At 52.5% G+C, this 16,312-nt stretch overlaps 2 protein-coding genes across 2 annotated transcripts; both read right to left on the reverse strand.

The window, feature by feature from the left end:
* Window positions 1-746: 746 nt before the first annotated feature.
* Window positions 747-3,359, reverse strand: JN550_009660 (uncharacterized protein; the record flags this gene model as incomplete). The annotated part of the gene is made up of 1 exon (XM_049321756.1): window positions 747-3,359. The coding sequence occupies one exon, from the start codon at window positions 3,357-3,359 to the stop codon at window positions 747-749; it is 2,613 nt and encodes an 870-aa protein (XP_049168398.1).
* A 919-nt stretch (window positions 3,360-4,278) lies between these two features.
* JN550_009661 (uncharacterized protein) lies at window positions 4,279-5,040 on the reverse strand (the record flags this gene model as incomplete). Its single annotated transcript, XM_049321758.1, has 3 exons — window positions 4,279-4,513; window positions 4,585-4,712; window positions 4,786-5,040. 3 exons carry the CDS (start codon window positions 5,038-5,040, stop codon window positions 4,279-4,281), a joined length of 618 nt encoding a protein of 205 aa, XP_049168399.1.
* Between the last annotated feature and the right edge of the window lie 11,272 nt (window positions 5,041-16,312).

The raw sequence follows: 16,312 nt of genomic DNA on the forward strand, positions 1-16,312 counted from the left end.
ACGCCCGCAGCAGCTAATTCAGGGCACGAGCCTGCACGGCTGCAGAGTTGGAGATACGAACCCCAGCACTACAAACGCACTCCCTTGTGTAAACCTACCAGGCACAGTAACAGGATTTGGACCATGGTCTGTTTCTGCGGCATCCGATAACAAGTTCGTTCTTTGAGACAAGGGAAGGACGGCGGTTGGCACTGCAGATTCTCTTGCGCAAACACCTATTGTTCTGGGAAACATCTGTATGAGTACTTGGATCACGAGAAACGTTTGTTGGACTGGAATGTGGATTTGGCTCACACAATGCCTCGGGGAGGGCAGAACAGGTTTCCAGCAAAGAAGTTGCTCCCCAACATTGACCGGAACGCAATCGTTTCTGCATGAACATTGCTGATAGGCCTGGTCTTTAGAGAGGCTCCTTGTATTATGGATGAAAGGGGAACATAGGAAGCTGCTCTCTACATACTGGATCAGAAAGATCACGACTCATTTTGACGTGGCCTTGGAAAAGTGTAGCAATTGTGATGTGTTCTTTCCGCCTCGTTCTAATCTCTAGGAAAGCAATGAATGGCGTACATACGTGCTGCAAGATGCACTATACCGACCAAATCCTTTCAGAAGACAGCTCCGTCCTGAGCAGAACAATTTTTCCTATCCCTCAGCAATATCCTCGGTGCATTCTCCATTTGGCAGTGTATCCCTCAAAGTGTAGCCGTTGCCAATTATGGCAAGATCAAACCCTGTCTCATTGTCTAAAAGTAACTTTTCAAGTACTTCAAGCCGTCAATTTCCGAATTCTGGACCCAAGTTCCACACTTTGATTTCTGCAAATGCTCCATAAGCTTGGCAAAGCGTGGGAATCGATCATCACAGTCTTCTTGTGGGCATACGAACCGCGTCGGCTGGCGGACATCACTCTCCATGTGAGCCAACAGGTGTGGCTCGCTGGTGGAACCGAAGGCGTACTGGGAATTCTGATACTCGGTTGCAGATCCAGTAACCTTCAGAGGGAGTCGCAGAGCATTGACGGCTGGCGGACTACGCAGCTCGTCGGTAGTAAACAGACCGTAGACATCGTTGGCCTTGAGGTACGCGTAGAATTGGTCGGCGAATAGATAGCAATCACCGTTCTCGTAATGTTCCAGATACTCTTTACTGGTTGTGTACTCTGTGTGACAGATGCGGCATGGGCGTTGGGTTGGCTTTGGATGGTGCTGAGATAAGTCAGTTACCAGAAAAGGCTTTTCCCACGCGCGTAGGAGCTTTACCTTGACTGAAACCAGTTCTTCATCTACCGCAGTGATATCAGAGTCGTCAGCGGATGTGGTTTCATCCAGCGTCTGTCTATGGTTTTTCTCGACGTGGCGATCCAAGTTGTCCGCAGACTCGAACTCTTCGTGGCAGGTAATGCATGCCTTGTGGTTCTCGCTGGTTTCAATGTGCTGTAAGAGATCCATGGCCCCAATGAATGGCTGCTGGCATCGAGAGCAGAAATAATAGTCTTTGCCGTCATTCGGCGGATGGAGATGCAGGTCATCTTTGTGGTTATCGGCCTGCTGGGCTGATTTGAACAATACCTTGCAGGGCTGGCAGTAGTGATGGGTATCCTGAGCTTCTGAAACATGCCGCCAAAGATCCTCCTGAGATGAATAAGACTCGTTACAGGTGAAGCAGTAGTGATGATCGGTAGCTGTGAACAAGTGATCGTTCAAACTCTCCATGTCATGAAAATCAAGTCTACATTTTGCACAAAAATAATGTGACTTGACTGCCTCCTTGTGTTGGTCCAGTTCCGCTGAGCTAGAAAATATTTGGTCACACTGCTGGCAACAGAAATGAGTCAATGAGTGTAATCGGATATGCTGGCTCAGCTCCTGATCAGATTTGAAGAGGATGTCGCAGATACCGCAGTAGTGGTGAAATCCTTCATTCTGTTGGATGTGCTGGCGAAGAGAAGCTGAGCCTCCTAGGTCATCGTACAATACCGCGCATGTGTAGCAGTACGAATGCTTGTCCGAAGCCAGGTAATGATCTTGCAACTCCCCGAGATCCTGGAAGGTTTCGCAGCAGTTGTAGCAGTAAAAATGAGTGGCGACTTCGGATTTGAAGTGAGTAATCAACTCTTGCTTGTCGTCGAACTGTTGAAGGCAGATATGACAGAAATGATGGGAAAGTGGGTTTAGTTGCAAATGACGCAGGCAATCTGCAGCAGTCTTGAAACCGATATTGCAGTCCGAACAGTAGTTGGCGGAGTCGTGTTTTTCACCAAGGTGAGCCTTGAGTTGAGAGCCATCATCGAAATGCGCGCCGCATTCGGTGCACAAATAGTGCTCTGAAGCTTGACGTCTCCTATGGAGCTCCAACAAATCAGCAGTTCGAAACACCTGGTCACATTGAAGGCAGTAAAAGTGAGTACTCGCTTGTGCTTTGGCATGTGTGTCGAACTCATCGCCGCTGTCGAAATGACGCTTGCAAATGTTGCACCAATGGTGTATGTCGGGAGCCTGGCTAGCATGCATCTTCAACTCTGACTGGTCCTTGAAAACAATGTTGCATGTATTGCAACGGTTGTGGCGTTTCGGGTCCATGGAGAGATGCTCCTGAAGGTCACTGTTTGATTGGAAATGCAGGTTGCATATTTGGCAGTATTCATGCCGATTGGAGGCCATATAGTGATTTGCCAAGTCTTTCGCCTTGTCAAAGTCGGCAAAACATCCTGAGCAGTAGTAGTGAACGCGCGGATAGGCGAAAACATTCTTAAGATGCGCGAGTAGCTCATGCGTAGTGTTGTACTCTCGCTGGCATTTCGCGCAATAGTAATGCGCGTCACTCTCCTTGAGATGTGCTACATGCTCAGCACCGTCGACGAAAACAAGGTCGCATTTCTGACAATGGTAGTGATTGGCTTTGCAGTGAGCGTTGAATTCCTCCAGATCAGGATATTCAGCACCACAAGCTCTGCACCAACAGTGCTTGCTGCTGTTCGCGCGATGATCTCGGAGCGCCTCTGGTGTGGCAAACTTCTCATCGCAACGAGTACAGTAGCATTCTCTGTAATGAAGGTGATCCTCCAGTTGCTTCACACCCAGCTCGATTCTGCAAAACTTGCAACGATGCGCCGCTGCTACGTGAGCATTCAAGTTTCTAGCGTCCGCGTAATCGAGTCTGCAGTCAGCATGCCGGCAAACAAAATGTCTTTGTGACTGGACAATGTGTGTTTGCAGGGCAGCGTTATCCTCAAAAGGAATATCGCACCGCGCACAAAACGCTCGGTCAGGATGCTGCTCTCTTGCCATCAAAAGATGGCTTCGAAGGCTAGCGCTGTTGACAAACGAGCGATCACACGTACTGCAGAACCACGACATGATGGTAGTGCTTCGAACAATGAATTGTACAAGCGATGATAGGAGGACTGGGGACAGAAAGGAAGGTGAAGGGAAAGTCAAAGAGAGGCAGTGTAGCCTCGTCAACAAAATGGCGGCGTGATGCTCGTCTGTGTAGATCAGGACTTCGATGAGATGACGGATGCAACTGTGGCATCACCAACACGTGGTTGGCCTTCATCAAAAGTCGGTAGGACGTCTCTGTATCTCAATATCTTGCTGAGTCGTTCTGAAGTCAAAAATTTTCTCAAAACCAAGTCAAAGATAATGGCATTTTAGGCAGCACCCAGAACTTTAGAAAAGAAACTATTTGTGTTGAGGCAACCGCAACCGCAACCGCAACCTCAAGTCGACTAAGAGACTGGAGTAACATTACTAACCAAACAGGGAGCCATATAGTTTGTGCGAGCGGCCGGCCTCAGACGAGGCGCCCTCTGCCGCCCCTGCCTCCGCGTATTCACAGACAGGTCTTGCACCCGCTCTGTCGAAAGTCTGACGGCAGGATTTCCAGCAAGGGGCTGACTCTAGTATCTGATATGGCCATTGCTGGAGAGCACGTACAAGGATCGTACCAGGTCTGACGAAAGCTGTGCTTGATACAAGTCCACATAGGTTACGGACGCGAGGCCTGTCTAGATCGCTTGCTCCCGCTTTGAGATCCCATTGATGAAAGGAGTTATATGCTGAGCATGCTGCTACTTTTTCATTATCTAGGTATTTATCAACCAAGCCAACAGTTGCTAGGACGGGAATACTGAATGCTGACTCAACCACCTCATCTAACAAGCGAGCGCGGACATATAATTATGATTCGTTATATTGAGAAGTTCTGATCGACGTCTGAGTTTGTGCTGTCGTTGGCTGCTGTCTATAATCACCCCTTTTCGCCCCTTTTCAAGGCTTATACCTTTCTCCAGTCCGACATGCATCGTCCTATGCAACCAAGACCCGCCACATCGACGACCTTCTCGTGCCAGCTCAACAGAACACTCATAGCTGCACCTGTAGATTCGTTTGATGCGCCTGGCCGGCCGGTGACTTGACTGAAACCGGTCTGCTGTGGTGTGAGGGAGCTCGACGCTCGGGAGGGTGTGCGCGGTCCGCTGCTCGAGGCCGATACGCTCATGCCCTTGTACCTGTAACGCCATCAGTATTCTTCTTGCCCTTTCATACCCCTATACCTGGGGCCTTGGCATTTATCGCGTACAGGTACTTCACCAGTACATCTAGTAGTTCGCTCCCGCCCTCGGACTTGTAGATGCGTTGCAGCATGGGCGTCATGTCGCTCGCCTTGATCGACTGCAGGACCTCGATGACGGTCTGAAGATGGGCGTCCTGTATTCTCACAAAGTTCGTCAGCCCCAATGACTCTCCAAGGATCTCATCATCATCCTACGGGCCCGCGTACCTTCGCACCGTCTGCGCCATTGTAGACGGGGCTCTCCAGGCAGCCCCTCAGGGCGCCCTCGGCATCGCCTCCACGCAGCAGCTGCCGCACCTGTCCATTCAACTGACGGACCTCAGCCTCGCCGATCTCGGGCAACGGCGGGTGGAGGGTGGTGGTGTCGAAGTTCTGGGACGAGTCCGGGTCCAGGGCGTCGATGTTGATGGTGCGCCAGGCGTCGCTGAGCGAGGACGAGGTGTGCTGCTGGATGATGGACATGGTGAGGGGATGTGGGCCGTGCGTGGGCGCCTGCGGGCAAAATCAGGGAGGCTGAAGACAGAGCTTTGGCAGTTGAGGCTGTCGTGCGTCGTCGTGCGCTGTGCAGGCTGGAATTGGGGAGGTTGCTGATGGCGGGGCGGCCTGACTGACGTCTGGCTGTCTCCCAAGGTTGGAGCTCCCGCAGTCGCAGTCGCAGTCGCAGTAGCTGTCTGCGGGGCGAGGCTGCAGCTGGAGCGGGTTCAACACAGCCACATTCCACATTCCACATTCCATGAGATCGGGCGGAATATACTCAACCAGAGTGGCTCAGCCAGAACTGGTTGTTAACCTATGGCGACCTAACATCACGATTGCCTCATATGCACAGCCAACGTAATGTGTCTGCTGTTCTCCCGTATGGGCTGGTATGTCCGTGAAACCCCGCGAACCTGCGTGTAGATCAAGGCGTTCGTGCACCTACGAGTGGCGCGGGCATTGCGAGGGTTCTTGGGTTCAATGCTTACACGCACTGGACGGTTCTCTGGAAATCGACCATGGCTCAATTAGTCGGAGAGTAGTGTTTGTACGAATCATCTAGAATGCGACATGGTCACTGTAGTCATCCTTCCCTCGTACATGATCCTCCAGTGCTTGTTAAACAGATCGTAGCGCATCAACGACCTGCACCGGAAGCCGGTAAGACCAAGGACAACGGGCGTTGGCGCTAGCTTATACCAGAACCGCGCGAAATTTGATGACGAGCATGTCATGCTGGCCAATTTGGGTCATCTCACGCACCATTCGGACCATGGCGGAGGATCAGGCCGAGCGGATAATCCCATGATAAGCCACCATGGGCGGTAGGATACCCTGTTTTGTCTGCGGCAAACCCGTCAGGAGCCCAGTCGGTCCTTAAGACACCATCCAAAACCGGCTGAGGATCCCGCGCTGAGAGGTTCAGCCATCATCAGACGGCCCTGTTTTCCATCCATGGCCAGGGCCCGAGATGATGCGCTACGAATGAGGAACACTGGCTGCCGGGCAGGGTGCTTTGGGCTGTTGCCCTATCCGACAGTGCCTGTTTCAAGTAACCCACCCCGGCGCCCTGCCACGTGGAATCCGTACACAAGTTGCCTGATGCAGGTTTCGCAGCGAGCGCTTGGAACCGTTGACTGCTGGGCACGCGCAACCTAGCAATGCCCGGTTGTCGCGTGACGCAACTGTGCTGCTTGCGTTGAGAGCAGGATACTTTCGTTAAGCAGTGCGTGGCAGGATCGGAACCGCGCAGACAGTTTCAATCGAGAGAGCATTTCTTGGGCGGTGGCTTTGTACCACACTACGTTTCTCTTCAGGATGCCAGAGCGCGAGACCCTCACCGGTGTGCGAGGGAGCTGAGCAGAAGTTTGGTTCTGCATGGTGAAGGGTTTCTTGAATCAGTCCTAAGTGGAAAGGCGGCCCTGTCAAATGAGGTCAATGTCACACGGAAGATCAAATTCCATAGTAGCATCAATATACGTGTGAGAAGGCTGGCGAGTGTCAAGAGAGGATCCGAGCGATCGGGGGCTCAGAAGGGGAATGGCCAGACTTGACCGGCACCCCATATCTAGCAACCGAACCATGATGTGTACGGCCCAAGTCTAGCTGGACATGTTGAAATCGATATTATCTTTCGACAATAAAACCCAGAAGCAGTTGATGACTATTCCTAAAGCCAATTGCCACTCGGAAGTTGGCTTTAGTTTTACAGGTCAAGATAGTACGTGAGCGCCATTGACCACAATTCGGTCTGATGTTCATCCCAACTTCATTTCTATGCATAGCGTGGTTGCCGATCATGGTTGATTTGCTTTATAGGATTGGATACCTGCGGCTTGGTTCCTCCATTGCCGGCATTGTTGCTGAAACTTTCCGCAAGAATGCCTTGTTTAAAAACTTTTTCTCAAGTTTGATTAGAATCGGCAATCAGGAAGTGTATTCGTAGGACTCGGACTTGGTCTGGTCAGACGGAAGCTTCCCCGGCGCCACGAGGTTTTCTGGGCCCTAGACCAGGGTACGTCGGCCCTGTCACAGGGGGGATTATGGCGGTGATATGATCAGTGAATGACTAGGAAGCCCTGAAGAACCATACTATTGGAAAACTTAATCAGTTGCATGCTTGTCTCCTGACATGCGCACCATTGCTGTCGTTCATGAGTCATAGCCCTATCTTGCCAGCAGGTGCACCGTGATTACTATGTATACTAGTCGATAGTAAGAAATGGATACAAAACTTGGATCCTTACCAGGAGGTCAGGCCTGCCAGTGGAGACGTGCATAACGGTTAAATGTGGCTGGACTATGGAGGTACATTCGTGTGGGCCAGTTGAGAGCTTCTGGAAACTCGGACGGAATGATGCCAGTGCCTTGGCTCTAGGGTCACGATGCTCTGCATGTCCTCTTGGAATCCACCATCAGAGGTGGACACCCACAAGGCTGTTGGGCCATGGCCATTTACAGTAAGTCAGGAAAAGGGTCTCCCTTATCGAACAAATTGGCAAGTCGCCCAATCTTTGTTATCAGATCGACTTGCTAGACGAGGCTTCGCTTGCGCTTTGGTCGCCGAAGCGGAGCTCTGGAGAGGCCGACAAATGATCGTCTAGGAATACGAAACTCTCCTTGAAGCCACAGACCATCAACTGTCTCGCTGCTAACTAATGTGGATACAGTACCTGTAATCATCAAGCAATGTCAACATCGAAGGCATCGGTAACCCAGCCGGGCGGCAGACGAAGTTGCTAGGGGTAGGCACATGGAAACCGAAGAACCAATAAGGTCCACTGCAGTCGATCCATCACGGAAACCGGATAGGAGGCCGTGAAGTGCCATCATCTCGACTCTTGAGGACGAAGACTCCACCACATTTTGCCTAGCCCATTTGGCCGTCCAAGGGATGCATCGTCAAGTTCTAGAAGTCTTCTGGAAAACAACTAACGGCCCAGTAGCATGGTCTGATGGAGCCATTGTAAGTGGGACCGACCAAGACTTCGGCGACCAGGAATGGCTGCAGGTTGGGTTGGCGGAAAAACACTGGAGTAGAACCCTTGAAAGCCAACCAGGCAAGATTGACATGGCAACACTGAAACTGTTCAGCAGAAACAGCCTTTTCCGCTAATCATGGTGGTCTAGGTAATAATGCTCAGGACGGACTTCTTCATCCTGGAAAGGCGTTGCAACGTTGATGGATGCGCCCCAGCTGACTCTTTCTAGTGGACACGGGACTCGGGCTACCAGCACTCGGTAGGAGACGACAAGAACTCGGTAGTGGCTTTGACCTGGATAGGCTTCCGAGAGGCTAGCGAAAAGTCAAACCATGGCTAGCTGCTAATATACATAGTACGGACGGCTCAGCTTCCCAGCCCAGACTGCCCTTTACGGGCATAATGAGAGAAGCGACGTCGCGGAGGACCGTGTGGCAAGTAGATTGGTTGGGTCAAAGCAACCACGCTCTTTCAAGCACCTCGGCTCACAAGCATCGTGCTAAAGACTATCATCACATGGTGGTGGAATGGGAGATTCTGCTCTAGATGTATAGGCAGCAAAAGTCTCGTGAAGGTTCTATTGAGACTGTTTGGTGAAATCTCGGATTCTGAGAGAACACGCCTGCCTGCCTGCCGCATTGCCAACGTCACCACGCATTGCCAGGCAGGCTGGCTAGGAGCAGGTGTAGAATTGATATCCATTGACAACCAGGCTATCCCTGATATCCAGACGTTTGGGGCACAGCCTTGTTGGAAGAGAACGCGTCTTCTCAGTGGACACAGCGGCGCAGGAGCACCTCTGTTAACGCGAGCTTCAGCAGGATCCCTTGGTTGCTGAGAATTTCCCCTTGTTTCATACCTATTTTTGCCTAGAGGGGACCACTTCTTCGTTCCAGCTCGCTAATGCAGGAACAGGTACTTAGCGCAGCGCTTGTGAGAGTGTACTCGGTACTTTGACAGCACAATCCCAGCTCCTGGTGATTTCCGGCCTAATCAATGGGACGCAGCGACCTGACGTAAACCCAACAGGGGCGATCTCCGAGTCCAGCAGCCAGCCCACGCTGCCACGTGTGATAAGAGGCAGCTGAGTGGCCGGGAGATGGTGTGAGGCCTCTGGTCGCTGCAAGGCTACGGTTCCTCTGTGGGTGGGTGAGAACACAGATTAGGCATCATGTTTGCGATGCGCCGAAGACAATGCCACCCTTCGGTGTGAGATGCCTGACGTGATATGAGGCACTGCCTGGCGCTGAAGCCAAGATCGGGTGTCACTGAGTGCCAGCGGCTTTTGGCAGGTCCCATTGTTCTCTGATCCTGATCCCCAACTGCCTGTTTGCGTTTGATGGCAGACCAACAGACTGGTAAGCACGCTGATCTCGTCAGCGGATGGGTACTCTATCGGGCTAGCCGGCAGTGAAAGACTGCCTTGAACGGATTTGATGAAATTGGTGAGAGATCAGCTCGATACCCCTGATCAGCGGCTGTCGCATCTAAAGTGGTGGGGAAGCGCTTCGAAGGTACCCTCCCCACAACATTCTTCGGTGGCATCCTTCTAGAAGTTCTAATGGAAGAAGCCTCTTTGTCTGCCGGCGCACCATCGCCGACTTGGGAAGATGGGAAATCATGGCCAAGGGACGGGGTCCAGTATATGAAGCACTAGTGACTGGTGATCAGTGGCCATGCAGAACGATCTTGATATATCATATCCAAGCTTTCAGGAGATCCCCGGGGGGGCATCGTCACTGCCCTCAGGGGGGCTGCAGATCTTGTTTGCGTTGGACTGAGGTTTGTGACATTCTACAGACTGGATGGGCTCCTGCTGCAAACTGCCCTTTCATGGACATTCCCATGATGGCCCGCCTTGTACCGTGCTCCCCTTATCCGTGGAGAGATGGGTCGCTGCTCCGCACGCCTCCGCACGTGGTAGGCGAGTGTGTTGAACACGCTTCAGCAGGCCACGGGATACCTGCCGCGTAAGTGATTGCAGCTTTGCCATACCGAACGGCTGGTTTCTCTTGGTTGGTTTACGGCCATCGGGCACCGCCTCATCTCACAGAAGACCGGTTCGGACCGCAATCACTCTTGGTTACGGTGTGTGAATACCAACCAGTACGTACAGCTACTGGCTGATCTTGAGCCGGGGACCTCTGCTTACGGCAGAATGGGAATCCCACGCTCCCAATGATACAGCAGAGCAGACCCTCATTAGTTAGAAAGGGATCAGCTCACTAGTTTGGCGCCACACCAGGCGGACTGTCTGGCCCATTCTGGTGGCGTGTGGCTACTTTACCAGTTACCTGGCCAGTGGAAAGTGGTCGCAGTAAGCTTTCCCTTCTTGAGACGGGCAGTCGGGGAGGCTTCGCCTATCGTAGACCCATGGTGCCAGATTTGCATTTGAGACAACATTGATCTTCTTTGCATCCGACGCAAAGCCCGCGCGCGTGGGATGTTCTCCGATTGGGAAAGCGTTTTTCAAGGTGCATCATAATCCCACGAAAAGACTGCTGGCATATTCTGCGACGCGGAGAGCATCTACGGAGCACAAGCCGGCGAGTTCGGACTTGACGAGATGCGAAAAGACGATGGCGCAGGTCTCAATTGCCTATCTAACGACGCATGTATCCAATAATAGAGATTTTGCAGTCACCATGAAGATGCACCGGTCTGTCATGTCACAGCCGAGGCCAAGTATTGACTCATCACCTGTTGTGCTACACCATCCCACGTTGTATCTGCGTGGGACTCATGCTTGATCAGGGATCTGAGCACGCAGGTGCGCGTGGAGGTGGGATGACTAGAGCCCTCAGCACTTATCGACAGAATGCAACCCGTCAGAAGCGGTCTTGTTTGAAATCTACGTATGTCCATTCCTTCGGGATAATCTACTATCCAATAGGGTCAACGACTCACATCGCACGCTGCACTCGGGTTTCTGGGCCAATCGTGTCACTCGCTGCCTCTTCCTGCAGCAGATGTCAGAGATATAAGTAGAATCGAATGATGTCAAGTCTCCGGTCTCGTGCCCACGGAGCACTTGGTATGCGTAGTGTCGTATCATGTTCGTCGGAACGCCCTCCAGCTGCCTTCTTCAACACGAGGGCGGCAAGAATATGACCGCAATGCAGATGAAGAGGGCTGTGGCATCTGGCTCTAGGCTGCAGAAAGATTGGTTCGACAGTGAACCGAATCGCTGGGACAAGCCTCATTCCGGGACTAGGTGCGCTGCAATATCTATTGGATGCCGGGAAAGTAACGTGGACCAAACAGACACTCCCCCGGCCTGGATAGCCCAGGAATAGAAATATCTCTGCACTGTGCCCCCTCGCACTGCACCATTCAATCGCATGGATGACTATAGGTATGGAATGAGCCGTCCAACACAGAGTAAGCGTTGGTGATGCTGTTTACTGGTGCATAATGCTAGAGCAAACTCTTGCTGCACATATCTTTCTGGGTAATTGGATTGTGTGCAGATTCCTGGCGATCTGCCACTATTCCTACATACTATGGTCTATCTCCTGTCGATCGGGGTTCGTCCAATGATACCTGTTTGCCTAGTCTATCAGGAGCAATCAGGTGTGCCAGGTACCAGTTTGCATGAGAACCAAGCTACGCACCCGCCGACGGCGGTTTCTCAAAGAACCAGGCGTTCCATCGTCAGCGATCCATCTGACATGTTGCATGCACTGACTGAGGCATCATGGCCCTTCTCATGCGAGGCTCACACCGGTCAGCTTTGACCTTGCTGCCGAACGCGCTATTCCTTTTGGGGTAATACGGGATGGATTTCTCCAGCGCCTTGAGTGCGTGTCATCCGGTTCAACGACGACTCCAATCTCACCCAGGGCGCGGAATTGGGATGGGTTCCAAGCGAACGACGTAAATGCCGTGCTGACTACTTAGCTGGGTGGCTCGTGTTCCCCAAATTTCACACTTCTGATTATTTCCCTTCCGAGTTCCCCTAGTTCCGCCGACCCGCCCACCCACCGGGAAGACTGCTGCACGCAGGCATGTACCTGAACGAAGGTACTGTAGGTGCGCAGTTGACTTACCCATGTACCCAGACACACGAGAGTTTGCGCAAACTGACAGAGTCTACCGGGTGCGAATGAGACCAACGGCAATCTCCATGGCTTTTTACGAAACAGCATGCCGACATACTTTGAGGCGCCCTTCAAAAGAACTGCGCGCGACACCGCAAACTTCTTCCAAACCCCAGCCCAGCACAGCAGCAGCATCAGACGAGGATGTCGTGTTTTGGTATTGCCCGGGGGCCCCTTGACGAAGTGACAAAAGAAAAGATTCGAGAAAAGTTCGAAAATGGAGCTCCTAGCGTAGGGGACATATGAGCAGAGTGGATAGAGCGTACCGACAGCGAAAGGATCTCCTGCTAATCCCTGGCTAGCGTGTAGGATGATCCTTGCAAGCGACATCCGTCTGGCAGTCTGGCATTTTTCTCCATTTCCGCCAGGGACGGTTCAACGTCCCATGGAACTCTCTGTACCTGGGTACTTCTCTGGGACCCCCCCGGGTAGGTTCCACGATACCCACCGGGGCAACAGGCCGCCGCTACCTAGGATCGGTTCGTTGGGCGAGCGCGCGAGCTGGGCCGGCGGATTGGCGGAAGGGAGGACAGGCAGGCCACATCCCATGGATCGCACCAGAAAAGACCCGACAGGCAATCCTCGCAAAGGTCCCCCATGCAGCAAGCGCCAGGGCGGGCCCCCCCATCGCGCAGCAGGTCTGAGGAAGTGAAGTCACTTTCACGCACGCTGGGCCGCCTCGTCCCCCCCAGCTCCCTACCCTGTCTGCATGTACTCCGTACCCATGTCCCCCATGGCTTGCCTGGCTCCGGGTGGCTTCCCTGAGCAAAGTACTTTTTTTATATTTTTTTCTGGCAAGCTCATTTGCATGCTGGGGGAGAGTTGGAGCTGGTAAATGAGCCACCTTTTTTTTCCTTTTCCCCTTTAGACAGCAGGCTATAAGACAGAAATGAGCCCCCATCCACTGCCCGACTCATTTCACTGGAAGTTTCCTATCTCCTAGATTTCCTGCGTGTACAATAGTGCCTTCGTCGCCTCAGCTGTCGCTCTCTAGCTCTGTGTTTTACTCTTGCAGTTCTTGTCGCGACGTTGGAACCAGGACCGACTTTACTTGCAACCCTCGGCGACACTTCCGTTGTACAACACCGTTCCAGCGCTGCTCTTTCCGTGCTGCATTTTAGCGATTCGGTCCACTCGCACCTCGCAACGGCTCCGCCTTCAGCCCAGCGGCCTGCATCGTACCTGGCATACGTCCATACGAACCAAGACAGCAATAATTCAACAACAAGACCCATAATAGGCTCGCGCTCCCGAAACCTGCGTGACCTTCGCGAAAGATCCCACGTATTGGCGACAAAGACCAGGCTTCTCTGCTGTCTCAAACCCATCAGCCTCGGTCGAAAGGCTTCCGCAACACCAGCTTTCAGCTCCAAGAGAGATACCCACGGCAAACATTGAGAGCTGCCGATTATATAAATCCGTCCTTGCCGTCATCTCCCTGACGCTCCGGTGCTGATATCAGCTGTTGATTGCGACCCATCCACACTCTGATTTGGCCACGACTCATACCCTGGATTTGACGCATCTGAAGTCTGCTGCTATTCGGCAACGCTCCCTGCACTTGCTGCATCATCGCCCCAGGACCTTCGCCAATCCCATCCCGCACCATCCCGATTTCACACGTCGCTGCACTGCGACGTCCATTTTGGTGAGTCAGACGCGCAGCTCCGAGCTGACCCCTTGTTTCTGCCACCTTCTGTTCGCGTACCTGTCGCTGCCTTGGCCGTCACAATCTCATAACGACGCTTGGGCGGCGAGACGGGACTGCGGGAAGCACCCTCCCGGGCAGCCCACGCTTTTATATATAACAATGGGATCGCAACGCATTTGGGGAACCCGAGCTGACGATGGAATCTTTTGCGTATAGTCTTGTTCTCGCACACCTCATCTTCATTCACAATGATTGACAGAGGTCTTCAAGCTTCGGCCAACATGGGCCGCGGTGCCTACGACACGACAGGTGTGCCCAAACCACCCCCGAGGCCCAAGCCACGATAAGTGTCATGACATGCAATTTCGCGACACTTGACCTCATCTCCATCAATGCGACTACGGTCCACAGGACTGGTCCGCACTTTTCCGCGTTGCGAGCTAGTTTGCAATCTTCAAAGCGTTGCCTTTTTGTCCAGCGACCGCTTACGCACTGATCCGATTTCACGGCTTGGGCGGCAAGCCCCATACTTTACACTACGGCTTACAACCATAATCACTTCGGCTTCCGACTGTACAACAATTTTGCGACATGATCCGCATTCCGAATACACTTTTAATACATCACATTCCGATCCGCCTAGAAACACATTTGGCTCGGCGCCACTTGCTTCCCAGCAGCAAGGGAGGAGGATCATCGCTACACTTTTTCGCACACGCACTTGGGAATTCTGTTCAATTTTCACGGCGTTCAAAATAGACTGGTTGGCTTATGGAATCTGTGGGCTTCTGAGGCATTGCGGCCTCGGAATTTCTTGCATCGCGCTTCGCAAGCAGCTGTTCGCACGGCATACCCACGACTCTTCATCCCTCGATCCAAGCCCACGGGTCTATCTCTTGTCCCCGTGCGAGATGGCAACGTTCTCGCACGTGGCATGAACTCGGTTCGCAATCACAGTCGTTCTCGACATATCCTTTATTAATACCCCTTTTGGTTTTTGGTCATGGTCGCAGCATACGGATTTCTTTTTCAACTTCGCGATGCGCAGTTATTGGGTTGGGCTACAAAAAATCGGGAATGGGTCGGGAAAAGAATTGCTTTGATCGCATATAGACTTTCTGTTTTCTATTTCCTTTGTATCTCCAGATCACTTGAGGATCCCTTCGCGGGGACATGCGTTCAGGGTTTTACGGCTTGTACTGCTGGGGAGTTGGACCTCCAGGATATTGCAGGGTTGATTTCTACTGTGAGGGATAATAGGCAACACTCTCGGACGGCTCGCCGCCGTCCTATTCACGCTCTATTGGTTGCGGGATGTCCAGCAATTTTTGTTTGGTCGCTGGGCTGGAACCCGGATGATAGAAGATACCCCGGTTAGACTGTACAGTAACACAGGAGTACCATAGCTACACAGCACCGAGCATGATCGGACAAAGATGGATAACATTAGTATTCACACTTCGCTTTTGTCAACGACCGTGCAGGTATCACCGAGGGAAAATTGCCACTGCTGCTAAGAATCGATTTGTTCGTCGGGGCTTGGGACGGCGTTGGAACAAAGACATTATGACATGTCTGGTTGTTTGCTTCTTTCCCTGTCCAGATAACCGAGACCGCGCGACACACTGGAACACATCTCACTTTCGGCCGAATAGCTAGATTGTCCAGGTATCAGACTCGGGCAAACAAGTAGTAAATTTTGGCGAGGTATGCTGTACACCAAACCCCCCATGGTCATCCCATAACAGACCGATGTCCGCAAATGCGCACGCAGTCTTCCACCCACCCCTGGAGCCGCTCAATGAGATCACAAAAATAGAGACCTGCATATGTACATGCTGCATGTGCGGATGACACACACCCTCCCGCTGACAGGGTCGGGCTTACGCAGACGAACAACGTAAGAAAGACAATCATTCGGGGAACGGATTCTGGAATGCGCAACCCTCTCCCAATCTCCCTTCTATTGCGGGACCGAGTCAGGTAGGTGGTCATGATTACGAAACAACAGAAAGCAAGCATATACTGCGACACCAGACCAGCCCCTTCATGACAACTTGGGGGGGTTAACCAGAAACGGCCAAGCATACGCATCATTTGCTTTCTTGCCCGACCACACAAAATAAAACTTTGCGGCACGAAGCAAACCAGTGTAGCCGGCGATTTGTTACTTTTGAAAAACAAGCAGCCGAAAACGTCCGTCGCAAGGAAGACCCAAACGCCAGCTGGCCCAGCTTTTTCTTCTGCCTATGATTTCCCTCGGGATAAGAAAGGACACCAAAACACTACTGTCCCCCCAAGGGCTGCAGGACTAATGCAAGCTTAAAAGGGGCTGCATTGTACCAGCAACCACGTCGTCGGGTCAAACCAATTAATGGCCCGAAGGGGAAAGGCCCTGCGTGAGCGACTGCTGGGGCGGGGCCGGGGGTGGTGACGCCGGTCCAGCCCGCGCGGGCCACCCTTTTAAGCCCGATCCGTACAAGACTGGCGTGCGGATGGGCGACCGACCTGTCACATTCCCACCG

The sequence above is a fragment of the Neoarthrinium moseri genome (assembly GCF_022829205.1).
Source record: "Neoarthrinium moseri strain CBS 164.80 chromosome Unknown scaffold45_Wmoseri_CBS_16480, whole genome shotgun sequence".
NCBI lineage: Eukaryota > Fungi > Ascomycota > Sordariomycetes > Amphisphaeriales > Apiosporaceae > Neoarthrinium > Neoarthrinium moseri.